Source organism: Caloenas nicobarica, chromosome 3 (genome assembly GCF_036013445.1).
Source record: "Caloenas nicobarica isolate bCalNic1 chromosome 3, bCalNic1.hap1, whole genome shotgun sequence".
Classification (NCBI taxonomy): Eukaryota; Metazoa; Chordata; class Aves; order Columbiformes; family Columbidae; genus Caloenas; species Caloenas nicobarica.
In genome coordinates, this window is record NC_088247.1 from 104,371,028 (window position 1) to 104,396,819 (window position 25,792).

At 48.8% G+C, this 25,792-nt stretch overlaps 1 protein-coding gene across 1 annotated transcript in view; it reads left to right on the forward strand.

Annotated features, from left to right (window-relative positions):
* GALNT14 (polypeptide N-acetylgalactosaminyltransferase 14) overlaps positions 1-25,792 on the forward strand; it is a 104,252-nt gene that overhangs the window by 55,027 nt on the left and 23,433 nt on the right. The window contains exons 3-6 of the mRNA XM_065631868.1: positions 7,211-7,309; positions 16,846-16,913; positions 19,486-19,551; positions 21,317-21,438. Of these exons, the coding sequence (XP_065487940.1) occupies positions 7,211-7,309; positions 16,846-16,913; positions 19,486-19,551; positions 21,317-21,438 (355 nt within the window). The remainder of the gene's footprint in view (positions 1-7,210; positions 7,310-16,845; positions 16,914-19,485; positions 19,552-21,316; positions 21,439-25,792) is intronic.

Sequence of the window (25,792 nt, forward strand, 5' to 3'; positions counted from 1 at the left end):
TCTAGTTAAAGCCTGCTGTATAATTCCTTGTCAGCTCCGATGCTAACCACTGTTGAATGTTTGCTGCAGATGTGCCTCCTCACCCTCGCTCAAGCCCTTGCACACCCCCAACCTGTCTGCTCAGCCAGGGGTTCGTCTCTTTGGATCAAGCCCATTTCTCCCAGCCCCAGCAGCCACTGAGGCTGTTGCATGCAACCCTGGGGATTTTTTAGTCCCTTTTTGGGAATGCAAACCTGAGGCACGTGCCAGTCCAGCACAGAGAAATCCTGCTGACCTTTCTCAAAGGTATTTTTTCACTTTGGCAAGCCAAACTTGAGCTGGCATTCCCTGCAATCACGTGGCATTGCCAGCTGATGTCTGACTCTTTGTCCCTTCTTATTTCCTTTTGACACGGCTGCTTTCCAGAGTCCTCCACCTTACAGCTCTCTTTGCTCTAAGCCTTTTGTTGTTTCGGTAGCACCAGCTTGCTCACGGTCACGGCCAGCCCGAGGTGGGCATGCAGGAGCAGTATAGATGCAAGAGGGTCTGTACCTGGCACCAGTCCCCACAGCCACTGCTTTTCCTGTCTTGCCACAAAGGTCACAAAAGTGGTCTGACAACTGCTGTTCATGCTCAAATTGTGGTGTGTCCTGGTGGAGCGGTCAGCATGGAAGCTCTTGATGTTACAGCAGAAACGCCAGAGTTTCCTTCGTATGTCTTTGTCACAGATCTGACCCCAAGTGCATGCTGGCTGCTAGCAGGTGTCCCATGGCATGGCCCTGGGTGCCAGCCAGCACACACGGTGCGTGGTGGTGCTGGAGATGTGCAGCAGGGCAGACCATGGTCAGCCCCTCTGGTCGAGCGGGTAGGAAGCATACCCATAGAAGGAGGAGGCGATGCTGGCATATCTTGGGAAGACAAAGTAGGATTTCGAATATCTCTCAAAGCTGGGTAACAAAATATTTTGAGGTAATGTGCAGGAAGGTTGGCTTGGGGAGAGCCAAGAAGAACCGAGGGTGGTGATGGGAGGTGAATGTCATGAAGGAGGCTACTGACCCCTCTGTGTGCTCCAGTCATGCACTTACTGAATTGTTGTATCCCATTTATACTGTCACATGAGACTAAGGTATTGACTGTAACATGAACAGCACTTCTTGGATTTTCCATCTCTGGAGGGCATGAAGTAATGATTTTTTGAAAGGTATTCTGCAGTCAGACACAAGTCAGCGGGCTTAATGCATGGATAACTGAGAAATGCCCAGATAACTGGGAAGAATGCCAGAGACTGTGTTACCCGGAGGTCAGATGAGACAGTGCATAGTCCTGTCCAGCAGTAAGCTATATGAATTCATTAGCTTCCATACAAGTTGGCACATACATTGCTGTGTAGCTCTACATTGCAACAAGTCCAGGGCCCCTATTTTTGGAGTATTTTCGCGGAAGTCACCTGTAATTTTGCTTCAAGTCAAAGATCGGGTTCAGGCACAGTGGTTTCCCACTGGCTGGGGGCTCTGTCGCCCTGAGAGGTTGTCTTGAGATGTATGACCAAGGTGCCCATATGTCCTGCCATCCCCTACAGGCGTGTGGAGCCCAGGCACACTTGGTACTGGCCGTGGCAAGGCAGCTGGGGCTCTAATCTTTTCCTTCCCACTGGTGACTATTTGCTTACCTACGGTGGGTGCCTTGCTCCCTCCCTATGGCAGTAATTTTTATTTTCCTCCAAGAGAGTAATTTTTAACACCTGGTTGGCTGTCAAGATTCACTCCAGTTTCTTCTGGGGTCCTGGAGGGAGGAATTGCAGTGACTACACCAAGGACACCCTGCTGCAATGGTTAGGTGAAGCAGCTCAACCCAGAGAGGGCTGAGCTGGTTTTCATAATAAAAAAAGAAAAATGAGAAAATAAAGCTCTCATTGGTTTTCTTTCCTGGACTGTGACCCATTTCCAGAAGTGGACTGGTTCCTGTCCCTTTGGGAAGGTACCGACATGTTTTCAGCATCTCCGGTCTTTCTCCTCCCCTTGCCCTGCTGCTCTGTCTCTCTGGCTGGGAGTGGGGTGACAGCAAGGTCCCTGGCAGGTAGTCATTGTCTGACTGGTGTGTAGCCTGAGGAAAACCATAGAGGCTTCTCCCAGGCATGTATGACTCAGTCCAGCCCAAGGCCAGGCTGGAGCAGAGGCTTACTCTGGTCCTGGCTGGCTGAGTCCCTCCAGAAGTGTGCACTAGGCTGGCAAGGTCTGTTCTTCAAGCATGGGTGTGAGTTGAGAGCTTTGACATTAGTATTAACTCTTCTTTGAAGTTTCTGTGGAGATTTGTGTGATTTAGTTCACTTTTTCTGTGAGCTAAAAGGACTTTTTATGTTTTTCCGCTTCCTCTATCAAGTTCTTCTGTGCTTCTGGTGGAGTGTCCAAGTCTGTAACATGTGCCTCATGGCAGTTACACTGCTGTGGTGTGACTCTTGCACATCGTCACTCAAGAGAGCCGTCAATCATGGAGAGCTAGTCGGACACGAGAGATGTCATCTGAACCCCAAAGTGCTTGTAGGGGTGGTGTGAATCCATACTATTTCTGACGGCAGGCCCCTGATCCTCTGGGTCAATGTGAGAGGGAGAGCCTTGTGGCTGTGGTGTGGGGACAAACCCAAATACTCTTGTTTTAGATGTGTGGTGATGAGACTGCTCTCCCACATGTTTCCAAGGAGAAGAGAGGAGCCAGGAGGGAGTTGAAAGATGGTGTAGCTCCATCCGATGCGGCTGGCTGTTCAAAATATATATGTGGAGAGGGCTTTGGAAGTGGTGAGCTGTGTTGAAGGGAGAGTTTGGACTTCATGGAAAACATTAAAAATTCAAAGCAGAGCTGCTGGCAACTGATGACCATCGAAGCAGAAAAGGAAGATGAGCAGAAGCCTGGCAGGGGAAGCTGGGGGAGCAGCGTGAGGATAATTGTCCCTTGAAGGAAGTTAATGAGCCACTGGAAAGGGTGAGCATGAGAGGGGGACATGCGATGGCAGATGTGAAGGCAGAGCTCTGTGGGCATGCGATGGCAGATGTCGAATTAAAATATGCTCTGAATGAGCCCAGGGATGAATTAGAAGGGGCTGAGAAACAGATTCTGTCTTTGTTGACACGGTCGGTCATTACCACTGTGCTGCGTAGTGGTGTTTCCAGGGTGGCCTTTGGTTTGGTGGGGGCACTATGAGTAAAGTCTATTGTTCTAAACGTAAAATGGGTTGAAACGTTCTGGGAATGGGTGTGCATTGCCCCATCAGGAGGACCTCTAGGGGTGGCTGTGTGTGGAGTCCACTGGAGTGTGATAGCCCATTGCTCACCAGGAGCACAAGGGCTGAAACAACTCGAGAGAAAGGCTTTCAGAGTGAGGGACTTTGGATGCCTGCGAGGCACAGGAGTGTCCGAAGCTTGGGACTTTGTGAGAGAGCTTTGTGATCCCTGTGATGAGTACCAGGCTCCGGCTGCCTGCTCCTTGTCTCTGCAAAAGCCTGCACCATAATTTATTCCCGAGCTATTAATGGCGTATCAGGAACATGGAGATGAGATATTCCACCTCGAAGGAAGTACAGCAAGCAGCTGGTCCAGGCTGGGATCTCCCAAAGGTGATTCCTAAGGCATCCGCAGCCAGAACATGCCTTTCATAACTTTCTGATCCTGAAATTATTTTGAATTGGTATGGGAAATAACCTTAAAACGGAAAATGGAAACTTCCCATCAAATTAAAGTTTGGCTTCTGGGTTTGCAGGAATAAATAATAGTTGTCTCTCTGGCTAGATGCTCTCTCCGGGGTTTTTAGGGCAGGCCAGCCTAGTTTCCATCTTCTGTCTTCTTTTGGACCCCCCGACTCAGTGAGCCGGCGGAGCAGCCCGTGTTGCAGGCAGTTCAGGCTGGCAGTGTCCCCGCTAGCACTGGCTGTGCTAAGATTGCTCCCCAGTCCTGCCACGGGGTTTCAAACCGTGAAACTTTAAATGACTTCAGCCAGTGAGTTTCAACATGCTGCACATATAAGCAATGCATCTATTACTTCAATGCTTTTAACTTTTTTTTGGAACACTCTGAAGAAAAAGCAAGCCCTCAAAATTTCTTTGGTTTTCTGAAAACATTGTTGGTGTTGGTTTTGTCTTTTTTTCCTTGTTGGCAATTGGGTGACCTATGAAATACCGTAAGCAGCACAAAACATTTATCCAGTGACAGCCTGAGGTAACACAGGCAGCTCTTAGCGGGTTTATTTTCATTATTACAGCAATTTTAGGGCTGCATGCTGCAATTTTCACTTGCAGTGAGGTATTAAATTGAAATTACCCCAGATGTAATTGTCACACAAAATAATTCTGGACATGCTGGATTTAATGCTTTTCCAAGCTGTGGTTTTTATTACTCAAGCAAGTGCCAAAAAAACACTTGTAGTCAAAAACTTAAACTGAAATCTGCCTTCTGGGGAGCCGGGATGTTTGGCTGCAGTTACACTGGGGGAGGAAAGGAATAAAAAAACAAAGGGATCTACTGCAGGAAACTTTGGGAGGGCTTCTGAAAGAAGGGCCCAGGGGTAAAATGCTGGGCAAGGGCAGAATCAGGGCCACATAGTGAACCCAGAGGAGCCCTGGCAGATGCACCAGCCCATCCAAACCCTTTTTGGGCTGTTTTTTTGGGAGATGAGTCCCACCCACAGTGCAGTGCTGGTCACAGAGGCGAAGTGAGGCTGGGGGTGATGCCAGGTCCCTGCCCGCTCCATAGCGCAGCCATCGGTCCCAATCTTGGGATGCGAGGAGCCTCCTGAGGCAGAAGTCAGGGGCAAGTCGTAGATCCCGATCAAGCTCTGGAGGTGCTCGTATATGACATTTCAGTGCTTCCCACGTGCATGTTCTCTAGTTAGGCTGATCTGGTGCGTAGACGTCTGGAGTTTTAAACACAAGTTGTTGTCACGCACGAGGAGCAGCTCAGCCAGCGTGCAGCATACCCGGCACTCCCACTGGTGGGTGATACAGCACGCATCCACTGCAGATTTATTTATTAGCTCATTTGCTGTCGTAATGACATAAGTATCGATGACTGCATTTTCCACTCTCCTCCATTCTTTTCCAGAAATAGCTTTCTATGTTTCCTCCACGTAACATCTGCTGGTGCTGTGCTGGAAGTGGGGGTGGAAGGGCACATATCTGGGAATGGTTAGGAGATAATGGTGTAGAAATAGCACAGGGAGAGCAATCATTGGAGTCTGCCCTGGCAGCTGCACAAAGTAAGCGAGAGCTGAGCCTGAGCGTGGCAAACCAGGCACTGAGCAGCAACAGCAGCTTGTTCCTCACCGCATCAGGTTGGAAAAGCTCAGCTGAAATTGGTTACTGGATGACGCAAGAGGCCACAGTGACCCAGACGAGCAGCTCAGGGCACGACCTGGTGCTGTTCAGTAATTCAGAAACCCTCTGCTTTTAGTATCCCTGAGATGCAACTTTGATAAATGAGGGTGTTGTTGCACGGGGCAATGTCACTGAATTTTCTTCTGCATGCTTAGTGGCCCTGCAACTTTGTCACCCTTTGAGGATGGACCTAGAATTAGAATGGGTTGAATGATGAATTTCTGGGGTTGGTGACTATGCTGAAAGAACAGGGTAGTAATGAGGAATTTGTTTTGGTCGAGTTGAGGCAGGATTTGTGAAAGGTTTTGACGAGAGAAGGCAGCAATCGATTTACTGTGAGCTTGCAAATATTTTGTCCCACTCAAGATGTCATTTTTTTTCCTTATCATTGGAATTATTTCACCTGTTGTGCATTCTTTTTTCTTTTCTTTTAGGTCACTTTGTAAATAATCAGAAATGCAATTTCAAAATGAAAAGGTAAAAAAACTCATTAAAAAGAATATCTCAAGCATTTTGGTATTTCAGAGGTCCAACATGCGGTGCTGATAGCATAAACCAGCAATATTTGGGTACTTTTACTTGCTGTCTCCTCCCAGTCCCCACCTTAATTTTTCCATCTGTTTTTACTTCACCTCGCAGATTCCATGGTCTGGAGCTTTGGGGCAGCAAACCAATGGTTTGTTGGAAGAGTGGTTGCTCAGTTCTCTTTCCTGCTTCGTCTGAGGGTGGTAGTGGCAGCACCTGGGCAGGGACACAAGAGCAAGCGAGTGGCATGTGGATGGGAAGGGGCATGGTGGCTGTGATGGGGAGCTCGTCAGGCTGGGCACGCGGTGCCCTCCTGCCACTGGTGCATCATCTTAAGGCCATCACAGGGGCTGACAGGGACCTGGAAAGAGCAGCACAGATATAAGAGCTATATCTGGGTTTCCTGAGCTAGGAGTATGTTGGCGTTGGTCTATAAAAGCCATAAATTTCATCAGCTAAAGGTCAAAGTAATTACAGAGTCTATGGCGTTTCCTCCTGGGAAGGAGGTGGCAGGGGCTGCGGTTGCAGTTGTGGGTTTTCACCTTCTGCTGGCCAGCCTGGAAAGTATTAAATCCCAATCTTCCCTGTAATCAGGTTATGCCATTAAGGCAGAATGAGTAAGGAAGCAATCAATTTAGAAACAGGACTTGGCTTACCTTGCAGCTGGTGGGTGGAAATTGCTGCCTTGTGGGGCGGGAGTGAGGTGCCTCGGACGTGGAGCTGCAACGATGCTCTTACCTCTGCCAGTGCCACCAACCGGGTGGGTGCGAGAGTGCTTGGGTTCCTGCCTCAATTTAAGAAAGAAAAACACCTTACTGACATAACCCAGTACTTCTGGGGTGACACCGAAGGCCCCATGAAGCTCACAAGGCCACCAAGGCAGCCTAAGACTTGCACCTGTTCCTCACCTTTGTTGTGAAGGATCCGTTTCTGATCCCATCATGCTAATGCCAGTGGGCAACATCTTTGCTGAAGGTGGTGTTTCCCTAACTGGTATTAAAAGGGAGGGCCTTTATCTTCCCACTGCCTCTTGGTAGGGGAGGCTGGAGGGTGGGCTAGCTGGGAAGCAATGGTTAGAGAAAAGGGCTGTAAGCTGGCTGCCTCCTTTCCCATCCCTTCCTATTAATGACAGTTAAGCTTGTTTTACTGCTTTAATCCTCAGTGAGTTACCTGGAAGTTTCTGGACTCCAGAAAGGATTCATACAGAAAAAAACTTTTTTTTTTTTTTTTTCTTAATAGTGGCTGGAGTACCATCTACTGATGGACTCTGCTGCCTGCTTTAATGATGTGAGTTCCCACTTCGAATTCCAGATCCTGAATATCCTTTTCCTCCTTCTCCCTCCCCAGGTGTACAACTTTGCACTATCGCCAGGACCTCCCGCCAACCAGCGTCATCATCACCTTCCACAATGAGGCCAGGTCGACCCTGCTAAGGACGATACGGAGGTAAGAGCTGCTGGTTTGCTGGAAATAATCTTACTTTAAAACACTCTTAAAATTAAGGGTGACTGGGCTGGAGGTTTTTGTGAATAAAGGCAGAATCTGCACTCACTGCAGCAACGGGACTGGACTTGCCAGCTACGGTCTCAAATGAGACCAGGAGAAATTAGCAGTGAAAGCTGATCTCTGAGAAGTAGGTTTTACAGTGGGATGCTGAGGAAAGTAAGCGGCTGTGCTCCCTTTGCAGGGTTTAGCACAGGGTGCCCTTGGGGGAGCAGCAGAAGATTAGACAGAGTCTGGGATAAGAGGTTTTATATCCAGCTGGGTATCGGTGCTCAGCTCTATTTTGTCCCAGTCCTCTGGGGACAGCTATGATGCTGCAGATCGCTGCTCCGGTCCTGCCGTTTGAGCTTCTCCAGTGACCCATCGAGTGCCAGCCAGGCTTGCTAATTGAGAAGCCTTCATGGTGCACACGCAGACTAGAATTTCAAGGACGGTTTCTGTACTCCTCTGGTTGCATGGTGGAGCGCTCTGGGCATGTGGCCATTCCTTCATTTGTCGGTTTGTTCTTGGCTGTGTTCTGCTGTAGCGGATAGACTAAAAGCTTCATTTTCACCACAGGTTTTTGAAGTCAGCTTTTAATCCCAATGTGTGCCTTGAATCTGCAAGTTCTCTTGTGGGAAGATTTAGTGAGGTGTGTCCATCACATGTTTGAGGTGTCTATCTCCAGGTCTTGGCTGGTGGTTTCCTCCATAGCGAGCTTGGATGTACTCTGCCCTGTGCCAGTAATAAGTGTTTTGCAGGTGTGTCTCATGACCATGTAGTGAACATTTGTGCCCTGCTGCAAGCCTTGTCAGCTAAACCCTGGCATCCCCAGGGACCCCTTGCCATCCTCGGTACTGGTCATACTGGGGTTGCTGGCTGGGGAGAGACTTCAGCTGTTCCCTGATCACCATCACATCCTCGCTGGGCTCTTCTCTGCAAACAGCATCCTTCCTCAGGTGAACGCACCCAGTGTCACAAGTGAGTTTGACAGTTGTCAGATTGAATTCCTGCGTTGCTTTACGGTTTCATGCCCAATTCCATCTCCTTGTCTTCACACTTAATAATCTATCATCGCTTTTTCTCTATAGGATATGTGGATTTTGGGCGTCAGAGCACTGACACTTGGTGCTGTGTACCAGCTCCTTGATCCTGGACCTTCTCTTTTATATTTACAGTGCCTTGCATAGGTTTACCATCCTCCAAAAACCATTGTAACAGAGACAGCAAGGCAAAGCCAAGTGTAGTCCTCTAGGCCCTGCAATACAGGAGGCTTGTAACATGTAAAGTGCAGGAATGGACTTTAATCTTGTTTCTCCCCATAACTTACCACCTGACTGTCCTGGCAGGTATGATCATGAGTGATGTTGCCACATGAAGAGATGTTAGACCCATGATACACCTCTTGTTCCTGGATCCCCCATGTCTCTCTTCATTAGAGAACTACTCATTGCAATGATGGCATGGTTAGAAATACAGGTAGTTTGAATTTTTCCTTCTTCCTCTAGGGTATTGTCCTTTGAAGTTTCTGGTTTCCAGCTATACAAATACTTTCTTCCTTGTTCTGCTTGTTTTCTTTGACTTGATTAGTTTGCTTTACTGTCTTCCTTACCCAGTTGTGCATGATTGCCACCACAGCTTCCCTCATGCACACCGCTCCTGGTGATTCCAGCTGGTCTGTGGGGAAGTTTTCCCCAGTGCTGGGGTCCTTTCATAGCTCTCTTTTCCCAGAGGATGATCTCTAAGCTGTGCCAGAGCCCTACGGAGCATCCTGCTGAGCCACACTGCATAGGCCAGCCTGGGCAGTGCGGAACGAGACGACAGCCTCAATCCCCATCTCTCCTGCCTCTCCCTGGGCTGAGATCCTGACTTCTCCTGAGCTGATCCTCCTTTTCCTGGTCCTCATGGTTTGGAAGTTTTTGGAAGTTCTCCTCCTGGATGCAGCACTTGGAGGCTTGCTGTGATCCAGCTGGCACTAGGGGTACCAGCCCTTGGTGGCAAGTTGTGCTGGTGGCATGGCTGCTGCCCTGCTCCTTTCCAGCCGTGATTGTGCACATGTTGCTATCTCCCTGCCTGTTTTTGAACCCAGCTGAGAGCTCATCTGCCTCTTCAGCCTCTGTAGGTTAATTTGCTGTGCCTTCTGACTGCTCTGTTTTTTTTCCCCCTTGCTTGGCAAATGCTTAGTTTAATTAGATCTTCCAGATAACTCCATCCCATGGTGGCTGTAACAACATGGATCATTTTCCATGGCCAGTCACAACAAAGTCTGTTCTCCTGACACTGCTTTGTGCCTTTTGGAGCAGTTTGTGGCCAAGTGTCCCCAAGTGCTTTGAGCACAGTGGTGAGTAAATTTGGCAACTCTTCTACCCAGTTCTCCCCAGTACATCTCCATGGTGTGCTCTTGGTATACCCATGTGACTGATGGACATAATGAGGAACAGAGAGGCGATTTGTCCGTGGCTGGTGGAAGATTTAGGGTTACAAACCTGGTTTTCTGAGTTCCAGCAAGCTGGGTTTTCCAGCCCTACTGCAAAATGAATGGTCTCAGTTAACCACTGTGGCAGGGGCAAGGAACAGGGCAAAGGGGCATTGCTTGGCCTGTCCAAAGCCACAGAGCGATGGGGCACTGTCCCCTCAAAGAGAGCACTTCTTACAGGGCCCTATGTAAATGCGGAGGGGTGGCTGAGGGAAATGCTGCTGAAGGCACCTCTAGCAGGGGAGGAAATCAGCTTTTGCAGAAGGGAACACGCACACGATGAGCAGGAGAGATTTTGCTATTCCTACGGTCTTTCTAGGCCCTCGAGAGCTTTAATGGCCATCAAGTGCTGAGGCTGAGCTGGATCACACGCTCAGTGTTTAGCGTTTGGCTCTTGGTGAGGATGTGAGTTCTCTGACCCGTGAAGCAGAGGCACCAACACGTGGCCTCCGCAGCACCCCTTACGCAAGTCACATTGTGAGTGTTTGTGACGGTTCATTTATGAACAGTTTGTGTCATTGGAGCTATTGAGAAAAACTAGTGGACTGTGTTGAATAATGAATTAATTTAAAAGTTTCATGATCTTTTCTCTGGCCGTTTACCAGCTAGAAGAAAGAGGGAAAAAAAAAGGAGAGGCTAAATTAATCGAATGCCAAAACGCCTGCAAATGATGTAGTCAGCGTTTACAAATGAGTACGTAACTATGCTTGTGAATATGCATGAATGTCCAGGCAGTAGGGGCTGGGTGACACGAGAAAGGGAAATAGAAAAGGGGAGAAGAGGCCAACAAGCAGGAGATGGTGAATAGCAAAGTAGCTCCAAGGCTTAGTGCATTAAAGGTGATGAGAGTTTCCAACAGTACGGGGATGGGACCGTGCGAGTAAACCCAAGGAGAGAAGGTGAGAGCAAGGGAGACAACAAGCAAAATAAGCAATACAGAGGCAATTTCTTCTTTCCCTTCTTTCCATCCTGTGCCAGCGTGGATTTAGGAAGGGAATTCAGCTCATGGCCCAGCTCTAGCTGCCCAGCTCCTCCAGAGGGAGAGCATAAAGATGTCCCCAAGGCCACGGCAGTCACTGGAGGGGAAGGAGCAGCGTGGTTGGGCAAGGACATGTGTTCCTTGTCACCTGGGGCCAGGCTGGGTGCTGGGGCTCTCAACAGCGATGAGTAATAGTGCCTTCCCATCGTGTAACCCCGTGTGGTTGGGGGGATCTACTCCATGCGTTGCTTAGGAGAACATCATCCTCTTTCCACCCCATCCCTCCTCTGCAGGCATCCGCAGGCTCACATGCTGAGATGCAGCCACTGCTGGATGGGCAGTCACGTGTTCAGCGCTTGATGCGGGTGGCGTGCCCTGCAGAGGTCTGCAGTGAGCGTGGCTCAGTGTGTGCCCTGTCCCTGGGAACATCCCTGGAAATGTCGGGGAGAGAATCATAGAATGGTTTGGGTTGGAAGGGACCTTCAAAGGTCACCTAATCTAACCCCCATGCAATGAGCAGGGACATCTTCACCCAGATCAGGTTGCTCAGAGTCCCGTCCAGCCTGGTCTTGAATGTCTCCAAGGATGGGGCATCTACCACCTCTCTGGGCAACCTGCGCCAGTGTTGCACCACCCTCATTGTAAAAAAAGTCTTCCTCATGTCCAGCCTGAATCTCCCCTCCTTTAGTTTCAAACCATCATCCCTTGTCCTATTGCAACACGCCCTGCTAAAAGGTCTGCCACCGTCTTTCTTACAGGCCTCTTTTAAGTACTGAAGGGCCACAATAAGATCTCCCTGGAGCCTTCTCTTCTCCAGGCTGAACAAGCCCAACTCTCTTAGCCTGTCCCCACAGCAGAGCTGTTCCAGCCCTGGAGGCAGGACTGCGGGCAGCCTGGGGTGATGCTCTGCTCCCGGACCACCGGAGACCACCACACCGTGACTTCCTCCAGCAAAGCAATTTTGGGAGGTTGATGTTTGGTTGGTGCTGGCACAGGCTGTGCAGGAGAGGAGAATAGGAGGCTGCTGTGCCAGCAGCCTGCTGGGCAGAGAGTGAGATGGTTCTGTTTACTCTGCTGAGTGGTGTTCATTTATTTATTCTTCAAACTTGCAGCTGGGGAGCTCAGAAGAGGGACAAGGAGACTTAATTATTTACCTCTCACTGACAAATCAAAACACATCCTTTGGCAAAAGTCCTGATGCAAGTGCTGTGAACACCACATTAAATATTTAGATTATTAATTAGTGAGGAGAATATAATGCCTTTCATTTTTTGGTGTTCGTAAGTAAGAGAAGTGATGTCCTGGACAGCCAGCACCTCACACCTTTCCCACTGCCTTGTCTGCATCCAGACACATCTGAAGCAGCGTAATGACAAAGCCGGGAGCCTCCTTCCTTAGGCAGTAACAGCACTATATAGAGTCTGTGCCATAACTGAAATGAGCCTGATTAAAGAAGCAAAACTAAGCCAGGTGTTGTGCAGAAACTGTATGATTAGCACTTTGTGCCAACTACTTTTTGTTTCTTTTTTTTCCTCTTTTTGCTTAAAACCTGGTCTGTTTTTTTTTTCCTTAATTTGCTAATCATCTCTCGCAGTGACTAAGTACACAGCCCTCCATGCGCTTTTTTACCTTTTGATGTTAACATAAGAGAACTCTTGAATTTCAAAGAGCTTGGTGGATATTTGAAAGAATAAAATGCAAAAGCCTCAGTGTAATCAAAGCTCATTATGGTTATTCTTGGTGCGATGTGTCTCTTCCTGCATAATTAGCCTTTTTTGGGTTATTGAAGCAGTTCATGTTGGTGGGCATTTTCTCTTCACGCTCTTGGTCTGATTTCAATAATTGTGACCTGTGGTGCTTTCGACACTTTATTATACTCCTAAAGGTTTTTGTTGTCGTCGTTTTTGCTTGTTTGTTTTGTTTTCCCCAAGAAGTCCAAATATGTTGCCGTGGAGAGAATTGATGGGTTCATGAGTTCCTGAGGATCGATGTCCACAGTCACCTCTCTAAAGCAACTGGTATTCTGGCTGATCACCCAAAACATACCAACCTTTGGTCAGAAGATCTGAACTCCTCCCTGTAAACATTTCCCTTATCTTATACATCAGGGTGACTTTTGCATTGGTAATTATTGTATTTGGAGATGAAATTGTTGAATCCAGTGCTTACCTCTGGGTAGGTAGAAAAGGATCCCAACAGATTGTTGAGGAGTATGAAAGAAAGACCTTATGATGAAAATTTAAGGTGAAATTCTCCATTGTTACATCTGCATAACATTTGCCGAATCCATTGAAACAAAGAAAAATTTAGCATTAACTTTTCAAGATAATTCAGCAATGAATCTGGTCCTGTGGGGTTGAATAGATGTAAGCACTTTATGGACTAGAGGCATGAGCTTTCATTTAAATGTTAACAGGTTTTTTGGCAATTTAAGGGAGAAAGTGTGATCTCTGGCTCAACAGAACGTAAAAGCTGTTTTGATTTGTTAAAATATGTCCCTCACTGCAGTATATCTACCTATGTTTGATTTCAAGGAAAAAATTCTATAAATAACAAGGGGACTTCAAAGCACTATAATATTGTCTTTTGATTTAACCTATATAAAAGAAAAAAAAGCGATGCACACACATAAAGAAGGAAAAGAAACCATAAAAAATCAAAGCTGAGCAAAGGCACAAGTAATAGAAAAGCTGTCTTTGAATTTTTAAAAATGCTTTTATAGTCTATCTGAAAAAAAAACCCAAACCAAAACCAAACCTGTAACGCTGAAAATGTGCTGTATTCGGTGCCTCTGTTTCCCATCCTCCCTGAGGAGTGCCGCAGGAGGGGTGTTTATAATCCCCTGTATTTCCAGCAGCACGGGTGCATTATCGTGTGATTAATAGAGCACAGGTAGAAAAAAGCGCTGGAGACATGAATTTGGCTTTGCTGAGAAGCTGGTGCGCTTGCCCTCACTGCATTGGGCAGTGGGCAGCATTTGTGGCATTGCAGCCTTTGCTGTGGATCTCTGTGCCTGCGTCAAGTGGCCCTCAGATTAGCAGCAATTTTGGGGCTTGCAGGTGTCTGTGCAAAGATCTGCAAGGGCAATGATGAGCTCAAAGCCCAGTGAAATCAGTGGACATCACATCCCTTGGAACGATGGTAGACCCAGCTTTTGAATTACTCTCACTGGGGCTTTTTTTTCACTCGGGATTTGGGAAAGTGTCATGCTGTGGGCAAGTCATGCAAGAGAAGTGGTGGGAGAGGACTGTGGTGATGTTGGGTGAGGCTGTTCGCAGAGCTGAGGGATGCTGCGTCACCCACAGTGGCATCTGCCATCAATCCCATGGAAGGATGATGGGTTGTGGAGTTGGGGCAAGCCTTGGAGAGGTCCCTCTCTCATTTATCTGCATGATGGTTTTCCATCCTTGCCCTGGTCAACCCTGCGCATCCCATGGATGGCCGTTGTGGGCATTCAGGGGACACAAGCCATGATTTACGAGGCGGCTGAGGCACATGGTTGGCAGCAAACAGCTTGACCTGGGAACAGCAGGAGTCTGCAGCTGAGCTGAGACTGGGTTGCACATCTCCCCAGCCCAGTGCCCTGAAAATGATCCATGCTGGATTTTCTTCCATCAGGGGTGCCCTGGAGGGAACTCCTCCAAGGCACTAAGTACCACTTAAAGCCCAGGGCTGAGTCTACAGCCCAGTGCAGCAGCTTCAGTCAAGTTATTCTTGCTGGTAACAGCAAGATCAGAATCAGGCCCTTTGTGACCACTCTCCTGTAGGGTTAAGCCCTGCATTGCACTTTGGGCAGACAAATCTGTAGGGGAGACTGGGGGGAGGTAGGCTTTGCATATTCACGTCGCCTGCTGCCTCCCCCTCTCCTGCTGTCAGCAGGTTATTTATTTATTTTGTTGGCTCTTTTACAAGTATGCTTTTTTCCTGCAGGTTTCACCAAGTTAGGTTTCCAGGCAATCAGCACTTGTTAAATATTCCACTGAGCGTGATATTGCTCTCCTGTCTCTCCGTACTGACACTCAGCTGTGGTAATTTGCTGAACTCAGCTCTCGCATATGGGGATTTTTTAAAAATAACAAACCTATTAATAATAATAATTAAAAAACACTTGACAGGTGGGAACAGCACATCTAAATTGCTCTGTGTGCCCCAGCGGGAGGAGGAGTGTTCAGCCACTTTTTCTAATACTTTGTGCAGACTGTGGGCGTTGGCGAGGCAATCTTGTCTGACCCTGCTAGGTGCAAGCCTTAGCAATGCTGGGGTGGCCACAGCAGCTCCTGGCTGTTAGGCTTTTTTCTTCTCCCCACCCCAGCCTTAACATGCAAAGCATCTGAAGTGGGGGGAAAATCATGGCTTTTGCCAAGATCCGCAAACTGGAGGAGGCTGGGATTGTGTTTCCAGGGAAAGTAATTCTTGGAAGTGATTTTTAAGGAGTTCTGCAAGGGAGGTGCCAGCCTTACCCACTCTGGTCTGAGATAAACCCCCATTTCTTCAGGATTTCTGCTGAAAACAAACCAAACCAAAACGTGGAGGGAGGATCCATTTCAAGCATCTGCCTTAGGATGTCTAATTATCCTTCCAAAAAAAATACAGCTCAACTCTTTCTTTCTCTAGAGGGTTGTAACTCCAGCACCTGGCAGGGTGAGGGGACACCAGCAGGTCCCCGGCAATGGGCACAGACACTCCAAGCCCTCCTGGGTGGGATGGGCTTGTGGTTTTTCATCAAGGAGGTTTCATCAGAGAAATGCAGTCCTTTGGCTGAATGTGCTCAGATATCTGAGGGTGAGGCTGTGAGACCCCTCTGGGTTTTGCCAGCTGGGTTGGTGGCTCCCTGCCACCTGTGTCCCCCTGGGATCCTGCCCTTCAGAGCCCTCTTGCCTGGAGTCTGGACCAGGGATGTCGTTTTCCAGGCTCCCAGGCTTTTTGCCAGAGGGTTGGGAGCCCAAAAGGTGGGGGGGAAACCTGTTGATAAAGATCTGGAGGTATTAGTGGCTTGAAGGTCATTAGCCTGTAGGGTGCCTGCCCTCTTATGCCAGCAGGAGGTTTGAAGGTTTTCTCTAACCCAGACCAGGAGGCAGACTCAGGTGTGAAATTTGGGGGGCCTTTAAATCTTGTTGGAAGAACGAACCGTGCTCAGGATGAAGGCAAAGAAGTTTAAATGCTGGACAAGCCTGTGCAACCCAACTGGCATTATCAAAGCGCGCTTGGGAGATTTTTGGGATACCCTGGGTTTTCTGCTTCAAGAAGTCAGGCTTGACTCTTTGCCTGTGCAGGATTTACACACGTGTGATTCTGCCAACCTCTGCACCATGCAAGAAAGGGGAAGAACAGGTCTAGACTTTTTAATAATAATAATAATAATAATAATAATAATAAAACCCCTCGATGGCATAATTAAGGGAAGATTGTAGCTTTCAGCCATGTTTCACAGTGTCTGTCCACCTGGAGGGAGCTGTGAACCACATCCTCCAGCATCTCTCTTTCATTAAATAGGCGGGCTCCAACCCTGCTCTTATCCTCTCGGCAGTTTCTGAAATGCAATCAGCTCACGGATAAAAACAGGAGTTGTCCTGCCACAGCTGTGAGCTCTGTAAAGATGGGTTTGAGCTGGGTAATTTCCTCTGTGTTGGCCCTGCTGTTGGTGGACACCATATCATTAGCCCCGGGGGCGGTGGTGGGGTGACAGCAGCTTTGCTGTAAGCCCTGTTAGGAAACTTGGTGCAATGTGCATGTTGCTGAAAAGCCCGTTTCTCTTGGCTCTGCTTTTGCTCACAAAGGTGGTAAAGGGTGAATCTCAGCTGTTTCCCAGGAATACCAGGTGCTTGGCTCTTAGATCAGGCTACAGGCAGCTGATAGCTGGGCAGTGTAGGTTACCAGGGGGCGGTAGGTGGTGGTTTCTGGGACTTGTCTAGTATATCTTTTCTGGAAATCCAGGCCTGGTGTTCTGTGCTTTGGCAGGGACCAGTTCCCCGGCTTTTCCACCCTGTTTGCTGGGTTGTTGAGTCGGTAAAGCATTGTCATGGATTTTCTCTCTTCATTCTTTAGTGTGCTGAACCGCACCCCAGTGCACCTCGTCCATGAAATCATACTAGTGGATGACTTCAGTGATGATCGTAAGTGACCCTTTCTATGTTAAAAGTGAGGGGCCAAACCAGAAAACTGTGAGAGACTGGGATTTACGCAGAGAGGGGGGAGAGTTTGTCAAAGGGGAAGGGGATTTAAGGCTCCATAGGCATGGAGGGCAAACCCCGCTGTGCCAGGTTTGCCTCGCTATGTGGAGAGTTCAAATTTCAAATCATCAAACCTCTTCTCATGAAAATAACACAAGAAAAGCGCATGGCAAATCATTTTTATGCCCAGTAGACATGAATGTAGTTCTTACCTGGTTGTATCCCACCATAGCCGTGGTGTGTTTGATCTGGCATTCAGCTGCAGCCAGGAGCAATTCTGGGTTGTCACCACTGGAATTGCACAGGATAATGATAGTCTGACCCTCTTGACGTATGCATATGTTCTGCATACCTTTACATAGGTGGCCAGCAACTCTTGACTGTTATTTTTCACCCTCTTTTTCATCCATGTAAAGAGGATTTCCTACATGGGTGACCCATTTCTGAGGTGCACCATAAATAGCATTGTGTGCCACAGACAGCCCACATGCTCCTGCCATTCTCTCCCAGTTAATAGTGTGACTCAAGTGAAATCAATAGGTCTGGTCTGCAGCAGAAGTTGGTAGCTGAAGCCCCAGGGGCTCCCAGGGGCTAAAGACCTTGCCTGGTGAGATGGGTGAGTGGAATATCCAGGTGCTGAGAGTAAGTGTTCAAAAAAACTGTCTTGTGCATAAAAAGGATGATAAAATACACCTAGGCTGAGTGGTCTGTGGCACTTACATTTCAAGGAGCTGCAAAATGTAGCCATTTACTAGGAAACGTGAAAACAAAACCAGAGAGGTGGGTTTTATTTTTTTTAGAAAAAAGCATCTATGCTTTGCTCTTGGATGTCATAAATAGGCACTGCCTCAGAGAGCATTAGGGACAGATTTCACATGAGACCCACTTCTCGGCACTGACACCTCCCTGGGATATTGCTGAAGCCAGGGGAGTGGGTTGCAGTGATTACAGTGAGCTTTGGAGTGACTCCAGTACATGGGGCTACCAGGCTGGGCAAGTCTGGGGACCAGGAGAGCATGTGTGATGGAGAAAAGGAGCAGGTGCAAGGACTGGAGCTGCCCTGGCATCAGCAGAGCAGGCTTTTTGGAGGGTGGAGGAAGTACGTGCTGGGTGTTTAGCTAAACAGACAAAGTGCTTGCCTTCCTGAAAGGAGAAGCATTTGTAGAAATGCAGCTCCCCTGTTGCAGTGTGCCCAGTGACATGAGCTGGGGAGAAGGAGCAGGGCTGGGTTTAAACTCATCCCAGGGCATGGGGGGAAGCCACTTTCCCATGTAACTTAGGGCAGCCCCTTGGCTACTTGAAATCAGCACGTCTCAGCTGTCCTACATCTTCTTTCTTGTGATAGTCTGAGCCTGTTGGCATCTGTTCTGCATGCATTTACATAAAATGCATGTATTTGTGTAATATGCTACACACAAACACAGTTTTTTCCCTGCAATCCACCCCAAACAATTGATGCTTTTATTTCATGCCCAGCTATGTCTTGTTTCTCACCTCTCTCTGCCCGCTGACCTTTTATTTGCTGGGATGCAGTAGTTCTGCATGAGGGTTCCCACTACTGCCAGCAAATTTTCATCATAGGTCCATAGCCAGCCCCTGCCACTTCAGCTCTCCTGGTGTGCGCAGAGCAACTCAGCTCTGTATCTGAGTTGTTCGGGGTAGGGGTACGGGGATGTCTCCTCTCAGCAAAGATTGCTGGACGGGATAAAAGGACTTGGAGGCATGCACAGGTGCAGGGGGTGCGTGGAAGGGATGGGGCACATGCGTGTGTGTCTGTAGTGCCAAGGAAGAAGAGGCAGAGAGGCATGAAGGGGCTGTGGAGGTCACAGCATGAGGAGACTGAGCAGGCTGTGATGGGTGCACCCGCCTGCAGACCCAGCTCTGGCATCCTCCACCTTGCTGGGAGAAATCCAGGTGAGGAGGGATGCTGGGGCTGCAGGCAGCACCAGGGCAAGGGCAATGGCAGCAGCTGTGGGTGGGCTTGCAGGAGGTCCCCAGCTCAGGTGCGAGTGGCTGTTGGGCCTCTCTACCCCATGGAGCTGCTGCCCAGGGCATGGGGAGCCCTGAGCTGCTCCACGGGTCTCTCTTTGACCATCCCTTTCTCCTCGCTGAGGGCTCACAGGCCACCTCGGGAAGCTCTGGCCCTGTCAGGCAGACATGCATCAAACAGCTGGTGTGTTGCTTTGCAGCTACCAAAACCAGTCATTTGCATTAACGTGCAAAAAGTTGGATTCTGACCCCAACCACAGCTCTTCTAGGCTGACTTTATAACGTAATTCAGCTGTTCTCGGTGTAAATCCATGGGGTTTACACTAGTTTTATGAAAACTGCTGTTCTGCCGGTCCTGATTTACACTGGGTGAGCCAAGAGGTGAGGCTGTTCTGCCCTAACAAGCCATCAGCCCCCCATGACAGGGTCCTCTCCCTGCTCCAAATTTCTCCTGGGACCATTTCTGCTGCCAGAGCCACCACCTGAGGGCTGCCGGGTGACGTGTCCTCCCTTTATGTTTCCCAAGCTGACGACTGCCGCTTGTTGGGCAAGCTCCCCAAGGTGAAGTGCTTGCGGAATGGACGGCGAGAAGGTAAGAGCTGCCTGCCCATGGCCCCAGTGGGAAACCCAGATTTCGGGAGGTGTGAGAGTGATGGAGCAGGGGGGATCCTCAGTGGAGTGGGTGATGAGGGAGGTCAGCAGTTCCTGGGATTGAGGTGAGGCACTGACAGAAGGAGACATGATAAAGAGCTGAGAGTTGAAATAGATTCCCCCTCTCTCACTGTAAAAGATGGGACTATTAAGATATCCAATGAGGCTCAGCTGTAGCTTATTAGCCAGAAAATTAGAACAGGCAAAACAAAGCCCCAGGTCTTATTTTTAAAGATGTTTGCTCTAACGAAAGAGAGGAGATCTGTTCCTGCTGCTTCTGTGGGATTTTTTTTTTTTTTAATAATTAATTGTAATTGAAAGATTAAGAATGGCTATATGGAGGATGAATGTATGTCCTACTGGGATGCTGCTGGCAACCTTTTGAGACATTTTTCAGCTCCCCATTGTCCAAATGGGTGTTTTCAAGTCCTGCTTTTCGGTATTAGGAAAACAAAAAACAAAGAAGTTTTTTCATGCTGAAAGTTGAAGGTGTGAGTCTGGGTGTGTGTTGGGTTGGAAAGATGGAGGAGCAGAGAGGGTTTGTCTGTGGATTTTTTCTGCAGAAGGTTTCAGCTCTGCAGGTCTGGTGGGAGGGTGGTGTCACGCTCCCCATGGGTGTATGAGACATAGCTGCATTGGCAGGAGTGTAGGGGTGGTCTCCATAGGTCTGCGCCTCCTTTTCACCCTTCTTCCTTGTGTTATTGGGGTACATATATGCTCACTCCAGCACTGGATGGACCTGCAGGTATTGGTGCTCTGTAAAGCACTCAGGATTTGGGACCCCAGCCCGGAGAGCTTACCTCACCTAGTAGGTCACTGGAGCTGTGTCTCTCAGGACCTGCCCAGATTTGGGGAGGGCTAGGGTGGATACAACAGAACATGCCTGTCCACAAGGTCTTAGAAGTTTCAGAGAGAGATAAGGGACATCCTGCATTGCACGAGGTGACCTTGGCGGTTGCTGGTTTGCTTCAGGCTTCATTCTCCAGTCCATCTCTCTCCTGCTCAGAGGCTGTTCTTTGATTCCTTTCCTCTAGGGAATTTTAATATGAAATTCAGTGACCTCCTTCTGCATGGACCAGAGGTGCTGCTGCTCCCAAAACCCTTATGCCCTCTTTATCTGCCCCTGTCTCCTCCTGTATTACCACTGTTTCTTATTCATCAAGAAGCTCTGCTCTCCTTCAGCAACCTGCATGTCCTCCTGTTTGCCAACAGACCATCTCCTTTCTTATATTAAAGTTCACCTAAGCATCAGATGCAGGCAGGAGGGGTGTTGGAAAGCTGGTTTACTCCTCTCTAAATTGGCAATTCCCCACAGAAAACTCACCCTCGAATCCCCTGGCCTATTCCTTGCTGACTTAGGTCAATGTTAGATTTATTACCTGTAGGGGGGTTATGGAAGCATTTTGAGTCCTGTTTTTCCTCAGAAGGTGATAGCAGAAATAATTGCACAAATTAAGGATTGGCATAAATGCTATGAATCATAAATCTAGGTGGACCCATTTGTTTGCTTTGGTGACCCTGCGAGATGGTTGGCATGCCTTGCAGCACTGGGAAGGAGACAAAGAACCTGAGCCATGTTTTATCCAAATGGGATTTTGATGGGTCAAAGCCCAAGGGACACTTGAGTGCAGGAGATTGTGCTGGAGGAGCCTGGGGACATTGCCCAGCCGTCTGGGTGGCAGCTGACATGGTGTGTCCCTGAACAGGTCTGATCCGGTCCCGAATCCGAGGGGCAGACGTGGCACAAGCAGGAGTCCTGACCTTCCTTGACAGTCACTGTGAGGTTAATAAGGACTGGCTGCTCCCTCTGCTGCAGAGGATCAAAGAGGTGAGTCCTCCTGAGAGACAAGGGCCACGCCTGGGAGATGTGTCGATGGCGTGCACCTCCTCTTCCCTCTCAAGAAGCATGACCACCCAACCGTAACTAACTGCATGCAGGCATCTGATTAAGAAAGTGATGAGGTTTTGGGCTGCAAAGCGCTGTTTTCTGGTCTTTCTCCACCCAGCAGCCAGGTGGGGTTGTCTTCATGGCTGGGAGAGCATGCGGGTGGGTGGGATGAGGTGCCTCCTTGGACAGCGGGGCTCTGCCCACCAAGCACAGGCTGAGTGGTGAAAGCGGAATAGGTGGGCAGTGCTCCAGCAGAGTTTTTAATTAGGCTCATGTAAAATGTTCAGTGCTGATGATCTGAGGGAGTGACGGCTCCTTGAATAGGGGCCGAATTTAATTTCACACAAATTAAGCGCTAATAAATTGATTTAATAGGATTTAAATTCTGCTGATTTCGGAGCAGACAATGACATTTGACTTTCTCAGGCAGTGACTCTCTCCCCAGACGAGTGCGCAGAGGCTCCTGGCACCTTGTCACTCGAGTCGAAGGAGCTCTGTGCTGGTGACCCGCTGGCATGGTGCAGGGGATGAAACATTCAGCTCAGTTGTAGATGCATGGTCCTTTCCTTTCACCGTGCCTTGTTCCCTGATTCTTGCTATACCTCTGATTGCTAGTATTTCGTGGAATCATAGAATCAGTTAGGTTGTAAAGGACCTTTAAAATCGAGTCCAACTGTTAACCTAGCACTGCCAAGTCCACCACTAAACCATGTCCCTAAGCACCACATCTACACATCTTTTAAACGCCTCCAGGGATGGTGACTCAACCACTGCCCTGGGCAGCCTGTTCCAATGCCTGACAACCTTTTCCAGGAAGAAATTTTTCCTAATATCCAATCTAAACATCCTGTGGCATAAGTTGAGGCTATTTCCTCTTGTCCTGTCACTTGCTACATGGGAGAAGAGCCCAACACCCTCCACGCTACAACCTCCTTTCAGGTAGTTGCAGACAGCGATCAGGTCTCCCCTCAGCCTCCTTTTCTCCAGGCTGAACAGCCTCAGTTCCCTCAGCCGCTCCTCATCAGACTTGTGCCCCAGACCCCTCACCAGCTTCATTGCCCTTCTCTGAACTCTCTCCAGCACCTCAATGTCTTTCCTGTAGTGAGGGGCCCAAAACTGAACACAGGATTCAAGGTGCAGCCTCACCAGTGCCAAGTGCAGGGGCATGATCACTGCCCTAGTCCTGCTGGCCACACTATTTCTTATTACTCAGTAATTTTAAAACTACTTAATTATGTTGAAATAGGGGCAGCTGAGGAGCAAGGGGAAGTCAAGGTGGTGGGTTATGGAGAAACCTGCTCAGCTGGTGTTCATGGTGCCCCTTGTCCAAGACATCCTGCTTTTCACAGCTCCAGAGGTGACAGCTGTGCTGGCTGGGATGAGTGTCCCCTGTGCACAGCGGTGATGTGACAGGGGAAGGGGGTCACAGCACTGGGACAGGTCCTTCCGCAGTGGGCGAGGACCGTCGGTGCTGCTGGCACTCACAGAGCAAACAGTGCTGGAGAGGTCCCAACCTTGGTTTGCAGGCTGGGCCACAGTACTGCTGATAAATGGCGATAAAATGAAAGTAGCCTTTTCATATTATTGATCGCAGCTCTGGTGGAATTATGAGAACACGTGCAATGAAACCCTACTTCAGCCTGCTCCAGGGTGGAATTCACCACTAAATTTGACTGCATCAGTTGTTTCTTTGAGCTTTTTTAAGGCAGGCATTCCTTGCTCGCTGCTGTAACCTTGCTGCCTTTCAGTGGGGAATATCCGGAGCAATTGCCTCTTTCCCAGGCAGAGCTTTTGATGTGTTTAGGCAGGAGAAGGGCAGTGGTGGCGGCAGAAGGAGGCAGGCAGAGCTGCTTTCCTGCACAGCTCTGGGACCGTGCCCCACAGCTGGCACCCATGGGGTAGGTGAAGGTGGATGCCACGTGCGACATCACTGCAGGAGTTTCACTGCATCGTGATCTGAATATAGCACCACATGCAAACGTCACCTCTGTTAACTTCTTTTAATTTGCTCTTCTGGGTTAAATCTTTCTCTTCCTGGAAGTAAGGCAGTTGGTAAGCTTGTGCTGCTGCTCATGCCAGACTTCCTTAATCAAGGAAGAAATTTTTTACAATGAGAGTGGTGAAACACTGGCCCAGGTTGCCCAGAGAGATGGTAGATGCCCCATCTCTGGAGACGTTCAAGGCCAGGCTGGACGGGGCTCTGAGCAACCTGATCTGGTTGAAGATGTCCCTGCTCATTGCAGGGGAATTGGACTAGATGACCTTTGAAGGTCCCTTCCCACCCAAACTGTTCTGTGATTATATGATCCTGCCCAGTGACTTGCAGCCCAAGCTGAAGGCAGCAAGGGAGACCTACTATGAAGAGTGTTGAGGGACTTGCAAAGCAAGTGGGGTCCTGCTTGCCTGCTTTTTCAGCTCCTCACAAAAGCTGCAGGATAAGGGCAGAGAGTTCTCAATTTCCTTCTTCCCGTGCCCACTGTACCCATCCTTTCCATCAGGGTTAAAATATTGATCAATGGAGTGTATGAAATGTTACTGCTGCCACCTTCAGGCTGTGCTAAAGAGATGGCTTCCCTGTCCGATCGCTGCGGTGAGGATTAGCCGCCCACCGTGTCACTCCTAGGAACCGTCTGCTTTGAGCTAATGTGATTTCAGTGTCAAGCAGAGGAGCAGTGAGTGCCTCAAAGTACATCTGGCATGTTCGCCGCCACCAGCCACCCCACGTGTCGCTGCTCTTTTATTTTCTCAGCCAGAGAAGCTGTTCCTCAAGCTCTCTGTGGTGGGAAACACCGGAGACCGTATGTGCCACCATGCACCCGCGTGAAGGTGCCCCTCAAGCCCCACGTCAAACTTTACCAGCAGCTGATGGCGTCTCCCCCAAGGCCAATGCTCACTTATGGGTGTGGGCAGCATGTACTCAGCGTATGGATTTAGAAACACGCAGGACTAGAACATCTAAGAGCAAGTGAAGAGGTGTGGGGGGAAGAGAGGAGGTCCAGGGGGCCTTGGACCAGTGCCTGGGAGGGTGCATGTCCCAGGGAGCAGCAGCGACGGTGGGTGTTTTGTACCAGCACATTTGCAGGTGTATGACTGTGAGCGCGTGGGCACGGGCTCTTGTTTTTAGTTACTGAACAAATATCTCTAAAGCCATTAACTGTGCATTTCAACTGAATAACTTTTCTAAAAATGCAATTATCCGGCCCAAGGGGTTTTTACGGTATGACTCAATGAGCCCACCCCAAAATTGGATTTGCAAATGACACTGGGATGAAGCAGTGGATGGTGACCCCCCATTTCCAGCTCAAGAACCACCCCCCCCAGTTGGTGCTCTCCTGGGGCAGAGGGAGGCAGGTAAGGGGCAGCCTGGCCCTCTTGCCTTGTGTATTGCTGCTGTGGGGCCAGAGGAGCAACCGTGGCCGTTTTTGTTGACCGTTACTAGGTCATGATGTAGAGGTTGGGAGACAAGCTGGAGTCAAGGTCCTTTTCCAAAGTTGAAATGTATCTGTTGTCTGTAGGACTGTTTCAGAGTTTCTTCCTGTTGTTTTAGTTCCATAATTTGGCTTGTTTGAGAAGTTTTTTGGAGAAATGCATTCTCAGGTTTTGAGAATTTCATTTTTTGAGACTGAAGATTTGGGTGTTGTTGAGATTAACATGCCCTGGCATGGGAGGGTATAAAAAAACCCCAGAAAGGTGAAGCTGCCTATTATGAGATCTGGTACTCAACCCAAAATAAATCATAGCAACAGCGCTGTGCTCTTGAGCATGCCATGCCTTTCTTTTGAGGGTCAGAGAGACCTTTGTGAAAGCTGAGTAAATGTAAATGTTCCCAGGACATGGCAGGGAAAGTGAGGCAGGGAGAAGGTTGCACTGCTGAAGGCTAGCGTTTTGTAGTAATGCACTCAGCCAAGATGTTAAAGGGTTTTTTCTTGCAATGAGTAGGAGTGGAATCGAAATTGGGGATGAGTGTCAGCTAGTTAGAAGTGCTCACCAGTAAGATGATGAGGAGCAAGTTTTAAATGATTAGATACATCCTTTCCCTGCAGTGTTTGGCATGCAAAGCAGATGCTTTGCTTAAAACCTTTCCCCTACCCTCAGGCAACTAAAGGATGCTTGTGTACACCGAGCTGTGGCAGCTTGGGAAGAACTATGATGGGTTTGAAAGGCTCATCGCGCTCAGACCTGACTTGAGTTTGTGCGGTAAGTAGGTCCAGCAGACCTTGACCTTTTGGTGGGATGTTTGAGTTGCAGAAAGCCATGTTAAGACTCGTGACTTGACGTTGTTATGGAAATATCA